We start from the raw sequence: 19699 nt of genomic DNA on the forward strand, positions 1-19699 counted from the left end.
AAACCCACATCACATCATAATTAATCATGTTAATTAAAATCAAACCAAAACATTGAATCGTATAGTTACCGGTTCAGGTTTAACGGTCTGATCGGATTGAACCAGAGTCAGAGTCAGACCCATAATCATTGGCTCCGTGTTTCTTTGCCTTTTGCTGCAAGTCACCGGTCAGTATGTGCTAATAAGGAATCATATTTATTTATTTTTTCCTTTTTTTATCTTCAGTTTTTGTTTTTAATCATTTATCTTAAATTATCCATGGTAAATATGGATGACAATTAGACTCAAGCCCAATGCGCATCCGTAAAAAATACCCACGATGAGCGGGTAAATCCTAGATTGTTGTGTGTGAGTCTGGACTTGGGTAATTACCCGCAAATTTGAACAGTATGTGCGTGGGTATGGACATTCTAGTGCCCAGCCCGCCTCACACCCCGCACATTATATCTACTATAATTATAATTTTATAATACATGTTAACTTGTGTCATAAGAGCATAAATTAAGAATCTAAAAAAAGAATTAAAACATAAGTTTTGTATTGAAAAATAAGTTTTTAACCTTTCAAGACATTGAATACACAATTTTCAAAAATAAGTTTCTACATTTGACTTCTAAACTTGTGTCTTAAGGGCATAAGTTAACATTTCCCTACTAAGATTAGTTAATTAATTCTAAGTCTTTGATATTTATTGTTATTTGCATTTGTTTTTTACATTTTTGATGCATTTTATTTGGCTAAATACTATGTTGTGTAATATTTTATAAGTTGACTTAAAAGATTTTAGATCATATTTTAATTACGGCGTGATGTTTTTTGTTATTTATTGTCTTTTTGTTGTTAAAGTGCGGGTAATAGACGTGTGTACGAACGCTTAGATGTCCATAGGATACGAACACTAAACTTGTTGCCTGCAAAGATATGAGCTCAGGTACGGGAAATTTTTATAAACACATATACGAGGATGAACACTATAGTACCTTGCCCAAAAGGTATCAATTATCATCCCTAAGTCAAAGTTGAGGTTAAGCTTAAAAAGAAGAAGAAAAATAGTCATGTTTGATGTCATAAACACTTTTGGACCTACCATTTTAACGTTAAATGATCCATAAACGCTTTTTAACGAAGTTGGTTGAAAAAATGGGCAAAAGTGTAAATATTATATGACTCAAAAAATCAATTTGTAAAAAAAAAAAAAAAAAAAAAAAAAACTTACGATTAGACTAACTTGTTATAAACATATAAATTAAAGGATCAGGAGGTATTTGGCCTTTAAACTTATAAAAAGTTTAATTCATCACTTTTCACCATATTCCAACATAATATTTCTACTTTTGTTCCATAACCAATGTCTAAGGGCCTTATAATAATACGATTGTTGACTTTATATGTTCTTAATGTTCATTATTTTACACTTTTGTTCAAATGTAGGAATCAGCATCATTGTTTGTTAGTTGTAATTCTCGGTTACCATGTAATTGTTTATTTATTTGATCATATACTAAATGAATTAGTCACTGAATAAGTTAAAGAACTATATATTAATTATGTTGACTCTTTCTAATTGACATAATGAAGTGATGGAATGATTTTAAACGAGGATTGTAATCTTTTTATTCAGCATTTGAAAGTCTTATTATGAGTAGCCAAGTTTTGTATCATCTTTTAGGTTGATCATGGCTGAAAGAATTCTATTCCTACTCTTCCTTTTCAGTTATTTGTTGGTTGTTGTGGTAGCAAAAGCATCAAATAATGATTGTAAGATTTTTTTCCATTGCTATGTTCTATGCTGAATGTTTTTCCAATCATTCATCGACAGATTTCAGCCTATAACATCACGAAATCAGAAATATTCGACTTGTTCTTTGTTGCAAAAAAAATGAATACATGATAAGCATCACATTTTAAAAAGAGACCTTAAGCATTTTCTTATTCTTTTGTAACAGATTTTGTTTTTTAAGATTTATTGATTATAATTTGGCTTTGATTGCAGACCTTGCACTTTCGATTTTAAGGTATGAGTGGAAGAATGCTCCGCCAAGTTGGGAGGGCTCAGAGGATCCTTGTGGTGATCATTGGGAAGGCATTGAGTGCTCCAATTCGCGCGTTACCACCATGTACTTTTTTTCTTAAATTATTAAATGAAGTTAACCTCTCCTGAATTTTCTGACATGGGGTTAACAATTGGTTGTTAATATTTCAGATCATTGTCAAGCATGGATTTGGCTGGCCAGCTTTCTTCAGAAATTGGATCACTATCTGAATTGCAGATTTTGTAAGTGTTCTACTTTCTTATTATCTTGTAACAATATTCAAGTCACTTCTTTAAAATGAATTTCATTTACGACTTCTCTGATTTGAGTATCTTTTTTTAGTACTTTCCCCTTCCTAGGGTTTGAACCTTGCTACTTTAAATCCTTCAACACCTTTACCTGTGATTTGAGTATTGGAAACAATTTTTCCTTTGCAGGGTTTTGTCCTACAATAAGGATTTAACTGGACCGCTTCCGGCTGAAATTGGAAACTTGAAAAAGCTGACAAACTTGTAAGGGAGTATTGAGTGTTGTTTGGATTAAGATCCATATACTTGATTAAACAATCCTAACAACGCTCTATTTTTACTTTTATCTTTCAGACAGCTTATTAACTGTGGGTTCACCGGTTCTATCCCAGATACAATAGGGAATCTACAACAGCTTGTATTCCTGTAAGGGTTGTTTGCTTTATTATTAAAAGATATATGCGAGCGTACACACAAGACTTCTTCATTTGGCTTAATTAATAATCCGTTAAATGATGATTACATTTGAAGCAGTGCTCTTTATCATAGATTGCAGAAAACAGTGGTCTGTTCAGACTCTGCTATGCAACAGTGCTTTAGCACTGATATAGCCACTATTTGACAACATTTTGTATTAAATAGTGTATTGCAGAACAATGGCGATTTATTCAAATTCTGCTAGTTTATAATGCTGTTGCGCCGCTATTTAACAACTTTTTTTTCTTGGTACATCTATTTAACAACATTTATTTGAAGTCCTTTGTACTTCCTATGTTGATTTTTATATTTTGAGTCCAATGTTTCCAATTCTTGGTTTTTGCAGTCTTTTACGTTTTTATGCTACTGTACTGATACCTTGTGCTATAATAACTAAGTCAATTTCCATGGCAGATCTTTGAATTCTAATAGATTTAGTGGAAGAATTCCAGCTTCTATTGGCAATCTTTCAAATATTAATTGGCTAGACTTAGCAGAAAACCAGCTTGAGGGTCCCATCCCAATATCTAATGGAACTACTCCTGGTCTTGATATGCTTCACAAACTAAAACACTTGTATGTGATATTAACATTTTTTCTTTTTATAATATTTACAGCAATTTGCTTTAGATCAATCAAACTCTTCATAACATATTTCCATTTTTCTACAGATATTGTGGGAAGAATAAGCTTTCAGAAAATATTCCACCTCAACTTTTTAGCTCTGATATGTCTTTGATACATGTGTAAGATTCATCCCAAATTTTTCATCAAAAATTTGGTCGCATTTTTGACCAAATTTTAGTAGGATTTTTGTTAACCAGTTTCAGAACGGCATTTCCTCATCGGTTAAGGAATCAGAAATTGAAAAATCTTTACCGAAAAGTGTATCTTTTTGGCAGGCTTTTTGAAAGCAACCAATTTACTGGAACCATTCCATCTACACTTGGACTTGTACAGACTCTGGAAGTGGTGTGAGTGTCCATATCTCATATTTTAAATTAATAACTTAAATTTTTGTTTCTTTTTTGTCTTGAAATATATTTTTGAATCTGCAGGCGCTTGGATAACAATTTTTTAACTGGACCTTTGCCTAAAAACATCAACAATCTTACAAAAATTAGAGAACTGTAAGTACAAAAAACACATGTTCCAAAAACAATTTCATTACTCCTTCATCTGTAATGCTGGTGGTATCCATCGCCATGAATTTCAAATATGTTAACGGAAGTTTTTGAGTTTATGTCTGTCAGGCTCGTCTCCAAGAATCGCCTATCCGGTCCCCTGCCAGACCTTACTGGAATGAATGTCCTCAGCTACCTGTAATTAGCAAATCATTACCTCTAAGATACTTTTTTTTTATGCGTAACCTTTTGTCATTTCAAAGTGCATACTAATTCTGTAACAATGGCTGAGTCGGTTATTTAAGTTATTTCGTAGGGATGTCAGCAATAACAGTTTTGATCAATCACACTTTCCATTGTGGTTATCAAGCCTACAGTCTCTAACGACGTTGTATGTATTTCTTTCTTTACTCTTTCATCTATATAATTTTCCACTCCCTCTGTCAAGATTCAATGGCTAAACTCTCAGTACTTTCTTATAGTAATATATCATTTTCACTTTCTCTGTCAGGATTTAAAATCTAAATTCTCGTAGTTTTCTTTTGTGACGGCAGAATGATGGAAGATACACAGCTTCAAGGACCTATTCCTGTTTCTTTGTTCAGCCTGGTACAGTTACACACAGTGTAAGCACCATAGTATTACATTTGACAGTGCAAGTACTTTGTTTCATCTTTTGCTATATTTGTACAGAGGCTAATTTTTTTACATTAAATGACTCGTAGGATGCTGAAAAACAATAATCTGAATGGCACTTTAGATGTTGGCACAGCCATTAGTGACCAACTGGGAGTCCTTAATTTGCAGACTAATTTTATTGAAGAATTTGAACCACAGATTGATGTCTCTAAAGTGGAGATAATGTAAGTCCATATTATAGCAGTTAATTTCAATATTTTCCACCTTTTCTTTGTTTCTGATCTTATACGTGATATTATTGATCTGCAGACTTGTGAATAATCCAGTTTGCCAAGAAACTGGAGTTAAACGAACTTACTGCTCGATTGCAAAAACCAATGACACATATACAACTCCGCTAAACAACTGTGTGCCGGTTGAATGCATTAAAAATCTGATATTAAGCCCGAAATGCAAATGTGCATACCCTTATACAGGAACGTTCACTCTTAGAGCTCCTTCTTTCTCAGACTTGGGAAACAAGACAGTGTTTGCAATGCTGGAATTTACTCTGATGGAGTCTTTTAGACTTCATGAGAAACCTGTGGATTCAGTTTCTTTAAGCAATCCAAGGAAGAATGCATATCAGTATCTTGATTTGAGTTTAGAAATATTTCCATCAGGTCAAGATTATTTCAATAGAACCGGGATTTCTGGCATAGGATTTATGCTTAGCAACCAAACATACAAGCCTCCTCCTGAACTTTTTGGACCATTTTATTTCATTTCTGATAAGTATGAGAACTATTTGAAAGATTCGGTTATGTGTATATGGGGTTCTCCATGTCGATAGAATTGAATGGCAGAATTATTTACTAGTGCAGATTTGTTGGCCATTAAAACCATCAGATTCGCACAGACTTGATTGACATTCAAACCAGCATATTCTACATTATTGTATAGATACAGTTGGTAATTATGTATTTATTAAATAGCCTAGCTGAAAATAGAAGTTACAAATTGTATTAATTTAGCACTATTTAAATAAAAATGTTCCAGCAAAAGGGATCACAGTTTTGACCCTCATTTCTACAAGTTTATCTGAGTTTAACATGGTATCAGTCTAGGTTTCAATCCAAACAAAGTATTTTTTTTGTTCCCTCTGTCCCGAGTGTACTAGCTTTCTCTAAGTTTTTTTGTTCCCTCCTGCCAGGTCTCATAGAAAATTCTCTAGTTTCTTGTTTGTTTCTTCTTCCCCTCCAGCAATTTTTCCAGCACCATGTCTACACACAACCTAGTTGTTATTTTGTTTGCCTTAATGGAAAGAACTATTCCACATGTGCATTTCATTCCAGTTAGAGATCTTTGTTAAAGGCAAGGAGCTTTGAGGTCACGTTAACATAATCGACCCTGCTTCTAACAAAACAACCCACAAGGAGGCACATGCCAAATGGGAGGCCAAAGGTGCACAAATTATGGTAATGTCATGGATCATAGGATCTGTTGATCCTATATATTTTCCTCAATCTCACACCCTTTGCCACAACAGCTAAGATGTGGGAATATCTGGAAGAAAAAAAAATTATACAGAGAACAATATCGCAGGTTCCAACTTGAACATGAAATCGCAGTTTCTCAACAAGGAAGTTTTTCGATTTCTGAATTATATTCTCATTTCATGAATCTTTGGACCGAATATACTGGCATTGTTTATAAAGATTTGTCAGGTGAAGGACAAACTGCGGTTCAAACAGTTAATGAGACCACAAAACGAGATCAATTTCTTATGAAATTGAGATCTGATTTTGAGGGCATTCGCACTAATCTCATGAGCAGAGCTATATATTGTCTCCTCCTTGGATGAATGCCTTAATGAATTGCTGCATCTGAATTTTGGCAAATTCACCAGCTAGACCTGAAAAACGCCTTCCTCCGTGGTGACCTCAAAGAAGAAGTTTACATCAAACTTTCTATTGGTATGTCCTCATTACTGGATATTGTTTGCAAACTAAAGCGTTTTTGTATGGATTAAAATAGACACCAAGAGTATGGATTGGTTTTTTAAGTGAGTGAATTTGAATGTGAAGAGGTTTCCCACTTCTTCTTGTGTGGGGACTGGGGACAGTAGGATGAAGAAGTGTGGAGCAGAATATTTGATTTAATTTAATCAATAACTTCAATTAAAAAAACTCTTCTATTGATTTGAGGGTCGGAAAACGACAAAGTAGTTCAGAACATTTCCTCCATCATCTATGACAATTTTTTTTTTTCATTTCCTCTATTTTTTTTTTTACAGAACATTTCATTTAGGTTTAATTGCATGTTTGATCCTTATGTTTATTTTAGTTTTCAATTTGGTGTCTTATGTTTTGAAAGTTTCAAGATGGTCCCTTACGTTTTAAAAGTTTCAAGTTGGTCCAAAACGTTACTCATATTGGAATAAGTTAGTCCATTCCGCGACATGATATTGAGTTTAATAAAACAAAAAATTAAAATAATGTTTTAAAACTGATTTTCTAAATAAGTTAAGTTCCATCACCCATATTGTCAACCCGAATCTTTAACCGTAATGTGACTGAAGGGACTAACTTATTGCAACGTAAGTAACGTTTTGGACCAACTTGAAACTTTTAAAACGTAAGGGACCAACTTAAAACTTTTAAAACATAAGGGACCAACTTAAAAACTAAAATAAACATAAGGGATAAAAAAAAATAAATTAACTTTTTAAAACCAAAGGGTCACATTTTATAGCAAAGACTTTTCAAGATTAGTTAGTAGAAAAATGTGTGTTTTCTATTTTATTTTGACAATGGATAATTGATTTTATCATTATCTAGAGTGTTTAGGGTGATAAGTATTAACCAACACAAACACAGAAATTGAATATGACATTGACACTAACACTAACACGTCTTTATTGTTAAAAGATTATGAGCACACCTAAAATCAAATATGCAATTCTTTAACTTTTACAATTTTTTTCTTTAAAGAAATTATATGCGATTTTTTTAGCATATGAAAAAAAAGGGAGAAGAATAAAAATCAATCAATTAAAAGTCATTAATATTTTTGTTTTGTGTTGATGAGTGTTGACTCTAATAGAGAAGGAAATTAAAGGCTACCATAACAATCGTTATTAAACAATCTAAGCACACATATTGATATTAAAATTAATGGCCAAGATTTGAAGTGTGTTTATATATATATGTGTGTGTATGTGTGTATATATATATATATATATATATATATATATATATATATATACTTCAAATATCAATATATATTTTGGTGTAAACCGGGTATCTCGCAACTACATTAGTTCTTTGTTTTTGTTTCTCTTTCGGTCTGTTTTTGGCGATTTAAGTTGTAATATATTCCATTTTCGTTTCTCTTCTGCACCGGTCAAAGACTTGGGCTTAACTACTTAAACCCAATAACAAATCAAGCCCAAATGCTGCATTTGGCAATTTACTCGCAACACCCCCCTTCTCCGCGAGGGGGGTGCTCGGAGCAAATGAGACCTGTTCAAACAAACAGTAACGCCTCTTTACCCACGTTCCCGCGAATATCTCAACGGCGGTTACACTTCTGCTGAATTCGTAGTTGCCGGACACACGTGTGCCTCACAACGGCTCTGCATTCACCCACCTCTAGAAATATGAGGCTCCTCGCAGCCTCCAAGGTATAATCTCTTTCACTCTCAAACCCCCCATTCTGAACCTCTACATACTTGAGCATCAAAGTGTCTGCAGGCACACACCCCCATTCGGTTCAGCGCTCACCGGAAGTACAAACTACCTCCGTGAACCACCACATTTAACCAAGCACCGACAACCATCTTCTAGTCTAGTACGATCAATTTCTTAAAAAAAAAAAAAAGACGATACAACTTAGAATAATTATTCACCAGATTTTTTTTTATGAATAAATACCCAAACTAATCTCTAGCAAAAGACATGAATGTATTTGGTCTTTTTGGTGGTGGTCGGGGTTTAAACCCCAGACCTTGCATATATTGTTTTTGACCAATAAGTAGTGAGAAAAATAAGGTTGTCATCAAAGTTGTCTTCAAATAGATGTACATATATCATTACTCAAAAAGAATACTCCTCCTATTAAATAAATTATGTTTTATATTAATAATATAAGATTTTCCCAATTTTTTTTGTTTACGGAGAAAAAAGTCATGTAATTCGTAGTTCAATAGAGTCCAAGAAAAATTTATTCCACTCAAAAAATCAAACTCAAATTCTTTCAACCAATTCATTTTAAAAAGAGTTCGTTAACCATTTAAACTCAACCACTTCGTTCTCTATCAAATTAAAAATGCTACACAAACTTATTACTCGACAGAGGCTTTTTTGTTCTCGTTCCTATATTTCTCTCATTCTGAAGTTTTAATGAATTTAAATTATAAAAGTTGTATATATTTTATTTTTGAGAAAAAAAGATGGGGATATTAGTCACTTTAGTCCCTGAATAGGAAAGAAGTCGTCATTTTAATCGCTGAATGCAGATAAATTGCAAAATAAACCCAGAATGTAGACTCTGTTAGTCAATTTAGTCCCTGAATGCAGACTCTGTTCGTCAATTTAGTTCCTGAATGTAAACTCCATTAGTCACTTTTAGTCCATGAAATTGACTAACAGAGTCTACCTTCAAGAACTGTTTTGCAATTTCTCTTCATTCAGGGACTAAAGTGACTAATCTTTTCCCATTCAAGGACTAAAATAACTAATTCCCCAAAAAGATGTATATATTTGAAAATTTGTGAGACATATCATCATATGTGAAAAAGGATACAGATAATTTGGAGAAGGTATGGCATAGAGAGTAATTATGGGAATAGACGGGGGGTAATGGGGTGCAAACTTTCTTTCTACTCAAATGGTGTGTAAGCTAATATTGGCATATGAAGAACAGATTCACTAGTTGCTTTATATATCTGGGTATTAAATTTCAATTCATTGATTAGAAAAAGACAAAATTATAAAAAAAAATAGTTTAAATAAAGAGTAAAATTGAAAGAATAAAGCTACACAGAAACTTGGTATCTTCTTTATAAATGAGTATAAACATAGTTTTTTTTAAAGGGGGGTATAGATATAGATTATACATATAAAAATTCAATTATTTAATTGCATTAAATAAATAAAAAGAATGTTTAAATGAAGGATAAAATTATAAAGAAGAAGAAAGTACAACACCAAATAGAATATATTTTGTAGGGTTAATTATGTTTCTAGTCCCTATAAAATAGCGACCTTGTAAGTTTAGTCCCTACTTAATTTTAATAGCATTTTTAGTCCCTATAAAAAAAAATTTACTTATAATTTTAGTCCCTGCTAAAACAAAGTTTGATTAATTATCCTTAAACTCTTAAATTTTTGAACGATTTTTTTGAGACAAGATTAGAACACTATGAAAGGTTCGTTTACTAAAATTTAGAATTTTCTGACATGAAATGAATTAAATATGAATTTTTTAAAACGACAAAAGTTAAAGATAAAAAGTAATAAAATCTGGATGTAGAAATCAAATTTTGCAATAATTTTTTGCGGACGAACTTTTAGTAATGTTCTAAACATGTCTGCAAAAAATTGTTCAAAAATTTAAGAGTTTAAGCATAAATTAAACAAATTTGAATTGAGTAGGGACTAATACTCAGTGCAGAAAAACAAAATTAGGGACTAAAAATGCTATTAAAATTAAGTAGGAACTAAACTTACAAGGTCGCTATTTTATAGGGACTAGAAACATTTTGTATACATAACATAGATATAGATAAAATCGAAAGCCTACATTTTCTATTCTTCTTCTTTGCGTATTGTGCCTTCAATCTAATGATGCACGTAATCTAATCTAATCTCTAATTCAATCAGCAGCATCTTTACATCAAATTGATGGAACAAGATGAATACAAGAGCAAAATATGGAGCTGAATGGACAATGATTAGACACAGTCATTAACTTTAATGACTACTGGTTACAACCCAATACTAAAAAACCTACTTTCAATTAACCACATTCATTCCTTCAAAAAAAAAAAAAAAAAATTAACCACATTCATTCATATTTAAAAGTAGACACAGTCATTAACTTTAATGACTACTAGTTACAACCCAATACTAAAAAACCTACTTTCAATTAACCACATTCATTCATATTTAAAAGTAGAACAATCAAGTGAAGCAAGCAGTAACTAAGAAGACTGTGTCAACATGAAGCTTCGCTTATTCAATTCTCTGAATTTTACGGCTTGCCTCCAATATATAACTATATTTTTCTGGGAATGAATCTCTGTATATATTTGAGACTTCAGTTACAGTTTCTGATAGCCCGCTTCTAATCTCTGAAACTTTAGATCCCACATGTTCTTTATACTTTGAGACTGCATCAATCAACTTAAAAAGTTTACCGGCATGCATTTGAATTTCTTCATCAGTTTGTCTAATCGTTTCCTGCAACTTCAATTCAGATGCCTTGACAACAATATAAAAAGTTCATTAGATACAATGTTGTCACATAAATTGGGAAAGATTTAAAACGAGGTATTCAGCAAAGAAAAGCATAGTATATATTATGTTGAAATATCCATGTTGCTAAGTTTGGAGATAGTTTAAGCTTGATGGTTGAACTAACTCGTTACTACAAATATATAGCTGCAAGTTACATGTTACATATCACAAATATAGATATTCAATTAACTTTTAGTGTGCCTTTTATCTTCAACATTCCCAGTTTGATTATCATTTACTAGGTAAGCCAAAGCTTGCAATAAAAAGGAATGGATTCAACACAGTACGAAAAACATGCTAGATGTGGAAGTAAGAAATTATGTCAAATTATGCACTCATATTCTTGCACGGTATAATACAAGCCAAAAAAATGATTGAAACACAAGATCAATGGGTAGCAACTAGCATCTTAGGAAAAAAATCCAAAAACTAAACTGGCACGAAATTGGCCAATCAATGTGGAATGCATATTTACAGCAACCCTCCAAGTTCATTGAAACACAATAAACATAACAATGACAGACAGATGTTCAAATATTCAATACATATAACAACTACCATCGCCTTTTCCCCCAATTTGGTTCAAATACAACTGATTTTACTATTAAAGATAAAAATAAGAATCCAGATATTACCTTTAGAACCTCAGCTGCCTCTCTTTCCATAATGCCCACATCATGATCAGCTAGCTGGATATCGTCCGACATCTTCTTAGCTTCGGCAGAACATCTATTTCTATAGTCCTGTGTTTCTTTCTTTATCATGTCCATTTGAGTTTCCAGCTAGTGAATAAAACAACAAGCAGTAGAAAAGAAAAAGTCAAACAACAGTCTTTACAAAGGCAAGACAATTTATGTTTCAAATACCCTTCTAACTCCAACAAAGAATGTAACATAAACATTGTCAGAAAAGGGAAGAGTGGGTATGAATTTGATTTGTCATCTACAACAAAGAATTTTCCTTTTAATAGTATTTTAATTTTGTTTTTCGGTCACATACTATATCATTTTCTCTATGTGTAAAGATAACAACTAAAAGAAATATCAGTTACTTAAACTATGTACTTTGGACTGGACCTATTATTAATATTATTATTTAAACATTGTCGCGTGGAGTCAGAGGACAAGTACAAGGAGTGATTTCAATTTGATGAGAAAAAAACATAAATAAGAACTAGTAGACAGTAGTGCAACAAGTAAGAAACACAGGCATGAGCCATCAATTCAACAACATTACCCCTGCGTCAGCTTCCACATTCTAAGCTAAGATATCATGGAAAGAAGGCAGTCAAAAATCAGAATTAGAACATTAATTGGGAAGAAAAAGAAAAAAAAGGGGATATTATTAGGAACCAAGTTTATTTCTGAATCATTGTAGGTGTGCTGGTTGTGATTCAGTGTGCTATTGCTTCATTTAATGGGCGTGTCTTCTCTGCAATTTGTTTAGGTGGCATTTCCAGCAGTGAACTGTTCTTAGAAGTTACCACAAGTAGAAGCTTTATCATGTCTCCATTTTGATGGTGTACCAACAGAACTTATTTTCTTATTTATGCTGAATGCTAGAAGAATTAATATATTGATTATTTATAATCTTAATACCCCTCCCCTCTATTTTTGTAATTGTGGGTGTAATGTTCTACAATGATATGTGCTTGGAATGGTTCCTGGAATATAATTTTCTACCCATCCATACTAGTATAATATACATTGCCCATTTTAATATCATTTTATTTACTACTCCAGTTTAGGTAGGGTTTTACATGAGCTGAATTTTACCAATTTGTGGCTCTATATTATAATTTATTGGAGCAAAATGCTCTTCAATTTTTTATGGTGCATTCATATTAAGCTTTGATGGACAATGTCGGGCTTCTTATTTGGTGCAAAATAGAGCATATATAGGATCCAGAAGCCTATTTCAGGAAGTGATGTCAGTTTACTGTTTCAGCAAACACACGTTGATATTTTTTACAGATAACAATTAATTTACTCACACGATGGAAAACCACAATTCTTACTGTTTGACTATAACTTTCTTTTTTCCATTTAGATGTTGATTCTGCAGAACACTTTATATTCCTGAAAGATTACCAAAGTAATCAATGAATGATTTTATTCCTGTGCAGGTATGGTTTATTTCTCCCCTATGTAGAAGGTGTATGCTATTGCATATTTCTACTTTATTTTATGAATTTCAGTTATATTGTGATCTTAATAAGCAGTCATATTCAATCACTAACCCCCCTACCCCCGACAAATCATAGTTGTCCCTTTTTTTAATTTTTTTACTCTTATACACGTATGGAAATTTTTATTTTAGCTTCTAAGTAAAATTTCAACATCATAGGATTTGAATGAGGAAGGGGAAAGTGCTAACCACTGAAATGAACATTTATAGTTTCATTTGGAAGCAGTATTGTACAGGACAATAACTAAGCTATCTTAATTCTTCATGCATTCTGAATGATATATTATGCAGTATCCTGGAGTTGTTTAAGTAATTAAACTGATTTTACAGAAACACTTACATTGAAGCAAGGTTTCTTTTTTTTTTTTTTTTCCATCCATTTCTACTCTTTTAATTGATATTGTGCTATATGTCAAGTGAAAATGTAAATGCCATTAGATCATTATTTTCCTAATGTTGAGTGAGTACGATTCTATGTTCTTAGTTAGGTCTATGTTCCCTTAACAAATTACTTTTCAGTAGTTTCAATCACTCCTCTATTCCACAACGTTGACCTTAAATATAGTAATGAACGCTGCGGCCCATACGGATGCACAGGTATATTACTAGTTTGAGGAGTCAAACATAAATGAGACCAGGTACAAGTTAGAAACACAGGCATGAGCCATCAATTCAACAACATTACCCCTGCATCAGCTTCCACATTCTAATTCCTGCAGGCCAGCACCACTCTGATACCACACTGTCCACACATAATCAATCTCTATCCAAACTCACTCTCTCGGTACATCAAATTCGACAATAATCAATCCAAGAAAACTAGGATTCATGTCCTTCATGTAAAGCACAAGCACACATCGCACAATAAGTATTAAAATCAGTACTAAGAAAGACAAAATACACTTACTTGATCAATGCGTGACTGCAGTGCAGCAAGTTGATTTCTTTTCCCCTCGAGCCTAGCAGCATTTTCGGCGGACTTTTTCTGAAGGGAAACCAACTCTTCCAATTTCACCACCGAACTTCTCTTGATGTCATCAGCATAGGATTCAAGCACAGGCTTCAGCATGACTTTGTAATCAAAACCCATGATTTCAGCAGGCGTGGTTCCCTTGGGATTCAACACATACTGAATGTCATTACCAATCTTCAACCTAGAAGCACATGAAATGAAACATTTGCTTAGCAACTGTTTCCCTATTAACATTAACACACAAGCGAATGAATTTGTCTAGTCTAAGACAAATAGCCAAACAGTGCACACTTGACTAGTAATTATGATCAGTGTTTTCAATTGCTGATAGCGTAAAATAGAGGATTGTTAAAATTTCTCTACGCAATAGTGCTACAGCGCCACTATAACAACCACTATTTGACAACATTTTGTACTATATAACATAACGTATCTCAAAACAATAGCGTTTGGTCCAAAATCCGCTAGACTATAGCAGCAATTTAACAAATGATTATAATACAAACGGGGCACAGTAAAATACATGAAGAAAAGAAAAAAAAAACCTCCTAAGGGCCTGGTTGCAATCTATGGAGAGAGCCTCCAAGTCTTTGATCTTATGCGCGAGAGTGCTATCAACTTCCCAACACTTTTCCTCCCAAGCATTCCTAGCAAGTTCCGCCTCACCAGCATCCCTCTCAACAGCGTGCAACTCCTTCTTCATCCTCTCCACATCCCTCGCATTAAAAGTCTGCAACTCCACTTTCGTCTTAAGCTCCTCATTCTCCTCAACAATCCTCTCATTCTCCACCACCTTCGCCTCCAATTGCTTCTCCTTCTCCGCCAAAACCCTCTCCAACGGCTCAATCCTTGACCCAAACTCCTCAATTATCTTATGAAACTTATTCACATCACCTTCCAACACACCCTTCTCTTTCTCAAGCTCATCCTTCTTAGACGGCGCGGATCTCACCTCCTCCAATTGCGCCTCCAACTCAACAACAGTTTGCTCAACAGCAGCCAGTTTCTCCTCAGCAACAGACTTCTCATGAAGAATCTTTTCGCGAATTTGATTTTCCATATCAAGAATAGCCTCGTCATCACCTCCAATGAAATTAAGATAACTATTCAAACAATATCCAAATAGAATATTATTGTTATGAAGAATAGTTGTGGTACTGGACGAATTCGAGAGAGATAGATTAAAATTACAGATCTGAACAAGCCAATGAATAAGACAAAGCATTGAAGGCCATTGATGCGGAGTAGCAGGGTTTTTAAGAATTGATTTATTAAGTTTAAAAGGGTAGTTGAAGAGTTTGAGAAGTAAAGGAAGATCGTCTTCGATTTTTGTAACGGGAAATTCAAGGAGTTCGGTAGGGGTGGGCATAGGGTCGGGTCGGTTCGGGTTCGGGTTCAAACCCTCAATCCGAGCCAACCCACGGGTAGAGAACATCAACCCTATTGAACCTTAAATTTAAATCGGGTTATCCGGGTTTCGGGTTTTCGGGTTCCGGGTAGGTTCGGTTCGGTTAACCGGGTTGTGTCATCCCAAAAAAAAAATCGAAAAAACACATATGAAGAGAAAAATTCTGAGACACAATCTCAAATAACAAAAGTCCAGAAATTTTTGTAGATAAAGAAAAGATGTAGATTTGGATCATTCTTTTCTCAAATTCAATTTGTGTTCTTTTCCACTGTTATAACAGATTTGTGTTTGTTTACAATAAAGTTTTGATTTGTTGTTGTGGTTAATAGAGAGTAATAGAGACACTAATAACAATGGTGAATGGATATAATAGAGAGGAGAGAGGGAGAGAGATAGAAGGACAGACACAACACACACAGAGGTTAAAGGAAGGAAGGTTGTTGTGACGGCAGCAACATGGATAGAGGAAACATGTATGGAGTGCTTACTGGTTAGGGTTTTAAGTTTTAAGTGGGCTGGGCATATTTTTCAGTTTTGGGCCACTATATTGAGTTGTGGACTTGTTAAAAACAAGTATGAAAAAAAAAACTAATAATAATTGCAATAACAATGGAAAACACTAATAATAATAGTATGGAAAACACTAATAATAATAGATATAATAATAGTAATAATAATAATAATAATAATAATAATGCTTAAGTTGGGTTGGTCGGGCTAGTTAGGGTTCCAATGGGTTCAAAATAAGCACCCGAACCTAACCGAATATACCCATATTAACCCGTAAAATTTACCCGTCTAACCCGTAACCCGTTTTAACCCGAACCGAATGTGTAAACTAGGGTTGGGTTCGTCGGGTAAATTCGGGTTGACCCGTATTTGCCCACCCCTAGAGTTCGGTGAGGAAAATTAGGGTTTCGTGGATTTGTTTAGCGGAAGGGGAAGGAGAAGATTTGAAAGAGATGTGGAAATTGTGAGAGGCGAGGAAGGAGTTGATGGTTGCGATTGCGGATTGTTGATAGGAGCGGTCCTTGTAAAGGTCGAATGAGGGGATTCCGACGGAGGAAGGGCGGCTGCTGACGAGACTGATGTCGGAATCACGGTGGTTGAGAGGGGTTGGTGGTGGAAGGTAGGAAGTGCCTTTGGGTTGGCGACGGTGGGTGGCGGTGGGTTGTCTCATTTTCCGGTGACTGGTTTTTTAAATGATGAATTTGAAAATGAAAATGAAAATGAAAATGAAGAGGTTTCCCTCTTCTGGTGGGTACATGAGATTTGAATTTTGTGTCGGGAGAGGAAAGTGTGGAGCGGATTATTATTATTATTCTTATTATTTTTTTCAATAGTGGAGCGGAATATTTAATTTAATTTAATCAATAACTTTTTTTAATCCCTACTTTTATTTAATGTATCTAAATAATAATAATATTATAGAAAATTACACATTAATACAAGCAAACAACAAGATATGTCATTAATCGATTGCAAAATCAATCTTCTAACATTCATAGATTTAGGAGACACAACATTGCTAAAATTTAAATAATTACTTTTTTACATGAAATAATTAATTAAGTATTTTAACCCAGAGCATTTTACATGTGCAATAGTCCTAAAGTATCACACGACTTATGTTAAACTCATTCTTCAGCGACAACAGGTCATCAGTTGTTTTTTTTTTTTTTTTAAAGATTTTGATTGTCTCCAAATATGCTACTTTTCTTGAGGAAGGTCATCAAAGGTGGTTCAATCTAATTGAAGGTTATGTTCAAATATTAAAAATGGACCTCTAATAAAAAAAAATATTTTCTTGTAAAAGAGTAATGATTTATTTAGAAATGTCATTCTTTTTTGTTTAGCTTTTACTACAGACAATTGACATTTAGTGATCATGTTTGTTTGTAATTAAAAGTCAATTTTCTTGTTTTTGAAAAATAAGACACCAAAATTTTGCGGTTATGTTCTATAAGCCTTGTAGCACCCGTAAAGACCGACCCTAAATAGTCGTATTACAACCACGTCCAACATAATATATATATATATATATATATATATATATATATATATATATTTTAAGAGATAAATATGAAAATAAAGAGCTCTACCAACACAATATTGATCTAATCAATACTAATGGTTATGTTAAATTATTTAAATTAATATAGTTAATTGAATAATTAAAATAATAACTATGTAATTAATAAAATAATTAATGGAGATAAAAAAAATGACGAGAGATTTTATAAATTTAGTATCATATCATACTTTTACCATCCCCTAAAAAAATATAATCAACCATTTTCTTTTCTCAATTTCTCTTATACCGAACAATTATTAAATATAATATTTTTTTAGAGAATATATTAAGTATATTCTCGCTGAATAGTGATATTTGTAGTATCTTTTATGACAACCTTCTTTTTCTCTCTTTTTATTGATAAAAACATAGAAAGAAAAACGAAGAGAAAAAATAATAACACATTGTGAATATAAAAGAGAGGCCTCTTCAAAAAAAATGAATATAAAAGAGAGATTGTAAAAATTTGTTACAAAATGGTGTATAAATATTATTTATCTTTCTCTCTTCTCATACTCAAGTCATACGGGATGCAAAATCAGGTTTGTTAAAAACAAAACTCAATGGTATCATTCCTGATTGGTGGGGGAAGACAAAAACATTTTTTGCTTACTCATCCTTGAAGTGAAAACAATTAGCTAGTTAGTCCCTCATGCTGGCTGAATCTTTCCCCTTTCCTATTCTCAAATCCACATCACAATTAATCGTGTTAATTAAAATCAGAACAAAACATTGAATCGTATAGTTACTGGTTCAAGGTTTAATGTTCTGATCGGGTTGAACCACAGTCAGACCGGTAGGTGGTAACCACTAGTTCAATGTTTCTTTGCCTTTTGCTGCAAGTCACCAATTAGTACGTGTTATGAAAGAATCATATTTATTTATTTATTCAGTTTTTAATCATTTATCTCAAATTCTCCATGGTGAAAGAAAATACTAAGTCAATGTTGTCGTTAAGCTTAGAAAGAAAAAGATAGCCCACTAGTCTTCCGTATATATAATAGTATATATTGTCGTTAAGCTTAGACTAAGTATTCACCCGAAAAAAATAACTTAGAATAAATACCAAAACCAGGAGAAATTTTAATATGGATTGTCTTTCTAAGTAGTGCATCATGGACTAGTACTTAAAAAATGTTCAAAGCTCCAACAACAGTTGATGTAGTCTCTTGGTTGTAGATGTTAATAGTTCTCCTCATTTTTACAAATTGAATAGTGACTTAAATGATAGCGGTGTGCTTAAAAAAGCAGAAAATAAATAAAGTCATCCTCGTCCTCGTGAGCTTAACTCAGTTGGTATGAACAATGCATAATATATGCAAGGTCCCGGGTTCGAATCCCGGGCACCACAAAAAAAAAAAAAAAAATTAAGCCATCCTCTTGGTCATAAATATGAGAAAGATAATGAGTTTTAATTTCTAAATAGTTCGGACTATTGAAATTTTTGATGATATTAAGTACTGATTAACGGGTGAACCACTTATGAAGATGACCCACCGAAGAACTCGCAAACTAATATCCAACAAAAAAGAAACGAACCCTATTTGGTCTATAAGAAATGAAAAGCACTCATTTAATTCTTAAGAATCTCAAATATACGTCAAATTAATCATTTTCATGATAACTATTAGAGTTTTTTTTTTTTGACAAATAACTATTAGAGTTATATTAGTTATATTAATCTTGAGACTAATCTAACCCTCATTTGAAATTATTAAGGAATTGATATTTTTGTTTCTTAAGGACTAAATAGAACTGTGTTTTCACTTGAAGACTAATTTAGTGTATGTTTGATATCACGTTGAGTTCGCAATCATATAATCAAAGTGTCTCTTGTCGAATTACAAATATGTACATATTCACTCTAAAACATAAGCAAAGGGCAGGTCAACTATGAAGCAAGTAGACATTCTCCGTACTTATGTTTGCTAGAAAATGACAAATAAGGTTGTCTGCATGTGTAAGCTAGTTATATCAATTGTCAACGCAGAAACATTCAAAACCTGATAAACTTAAGTGACCAAGTTACATGTCGT

General features: G+C 33.1%; 2 protein-coding genes across 2 annotated transcripts; one reads left to right on the plus strand and one right to left on the minus strand.

The window, feature by feature from the left end:
- Positions 1–1264: 1264 nt before the first annotated feature.
- On the plus strand, positions 1265–5595 carry LOC146944906 (leucine-rich repeat receptor protein kinase HPCA1-like). Its single transcript, XM_085743289.1, has 14 exons — positions 1265–1758; positions 1994–2117; positions 2204–2275; positions 2471–2545; positions 2636–2707; positions 3173–3334; positions 3430–3504; positions 3661–3732; positions 3817–3888; positions 4012–4080; positions 4199–4273; positions 4437–4508; positions 4608–4745; positions 4831–5595. Exons 1-14 carry the CDS (start codon positions 1677–1679, stop codon positions 5351–5353), a joined length of 1683 nt encoding a protein of 560 aa, XP_085599415.1. The 5' UTR covers positions 1265–1676; the 3' UTR covers positions 5354–5595.
- A 5003-nt stretch (positions 5596–10598) lies between these two features.
- LOC146944907 (kinetochore protein NDC80 homolog) lies at positions 10599–16859 on the minus strand. The gene is made up of 5 exons (XM_085743292.1): positions 16492–16859; positions 14727–15539; positions 14116–14362; positions 11657–11803; positions 10599–10985 (listed from the first exon to the last, which is right to left on the minus strand). Exons 1-5 carry the CDS (start codon positions 16767–16769, stop codon positions 10737–10739), a joined length of 1734 nt encoding a protein of 577 aa, XP_085599418.1. The 5' UTR covers positions 16770–16859; the 3' UTR covers positions 10599–10736.
- Between the last annotated feature and the right edge of the window lie 2840 nt (positions 16860–19699).

Source organism: Medicago sativa, chromosome 2 (genome assembly GCF_051527215.1).
Source record: "Medicago sativa cultivar Bolivia chromosome 2, Bolivia_mono, whole genome shotgun sequence".
NCBI classification, from domain to species: domain Eukaryota; kingdom Viridiplantae; phylum Streptophyta; class Magnoliopsida; order Fabales; family Fabaceae; genus Medicago; species Medicago sativa.

What these genes read in the sequence shown, in the direction of transcription:
- LOC146944906 (XM_085743289.1), top strand. Translation starts at nt 1,677, where the DNA reads ATGGCTGAAAGAATTCTATTCCTACTCTTCCTTTTCAGTTATTTGTTG. An exon ending in CTTCACAAACTAAAACACTT is followed by an intron (nt 3,335 to 3,429) that starts GTATGTGATATT and finishes ATTTTTCTACAG; the next exon opens with ATATTGTGGGAAGAATAAGC. An exon ending in CTGGTACAGTTACACACAGT is followed by an intron (nt 4,509 to 4,607) that starts GTAAGCACCATA and finishes AATGACTCGTAG; the next exon opens with GATGCTGAAAAACAATAATC.
- LOC146944907 (XM_085743292.1), bottom strand. Translation starts at nt 16,769, where the DNA reads ATGAGACAACCCACCGCCACCCACCGTCGCCAACCCAAAGGCACTTCC. An exon ending in CACGAAACCCTAATTTTCCT is followed by an intron (nt 15,540 to 16,491) that starts CACCGAACTCTA and finishes TATGCCCACCCC; the next exon opens with TACCGAACTCCTTGAATTTC. An exon ending in AGGCAGCTGAGGTTCTAAAG is followed by an intron (nt 10,986 to 11,656) that starts GTAATATCTGGA and finishes ATTGTTGTCAAG; the next exon opens with GCATCTGAATTGAAGTTGCA.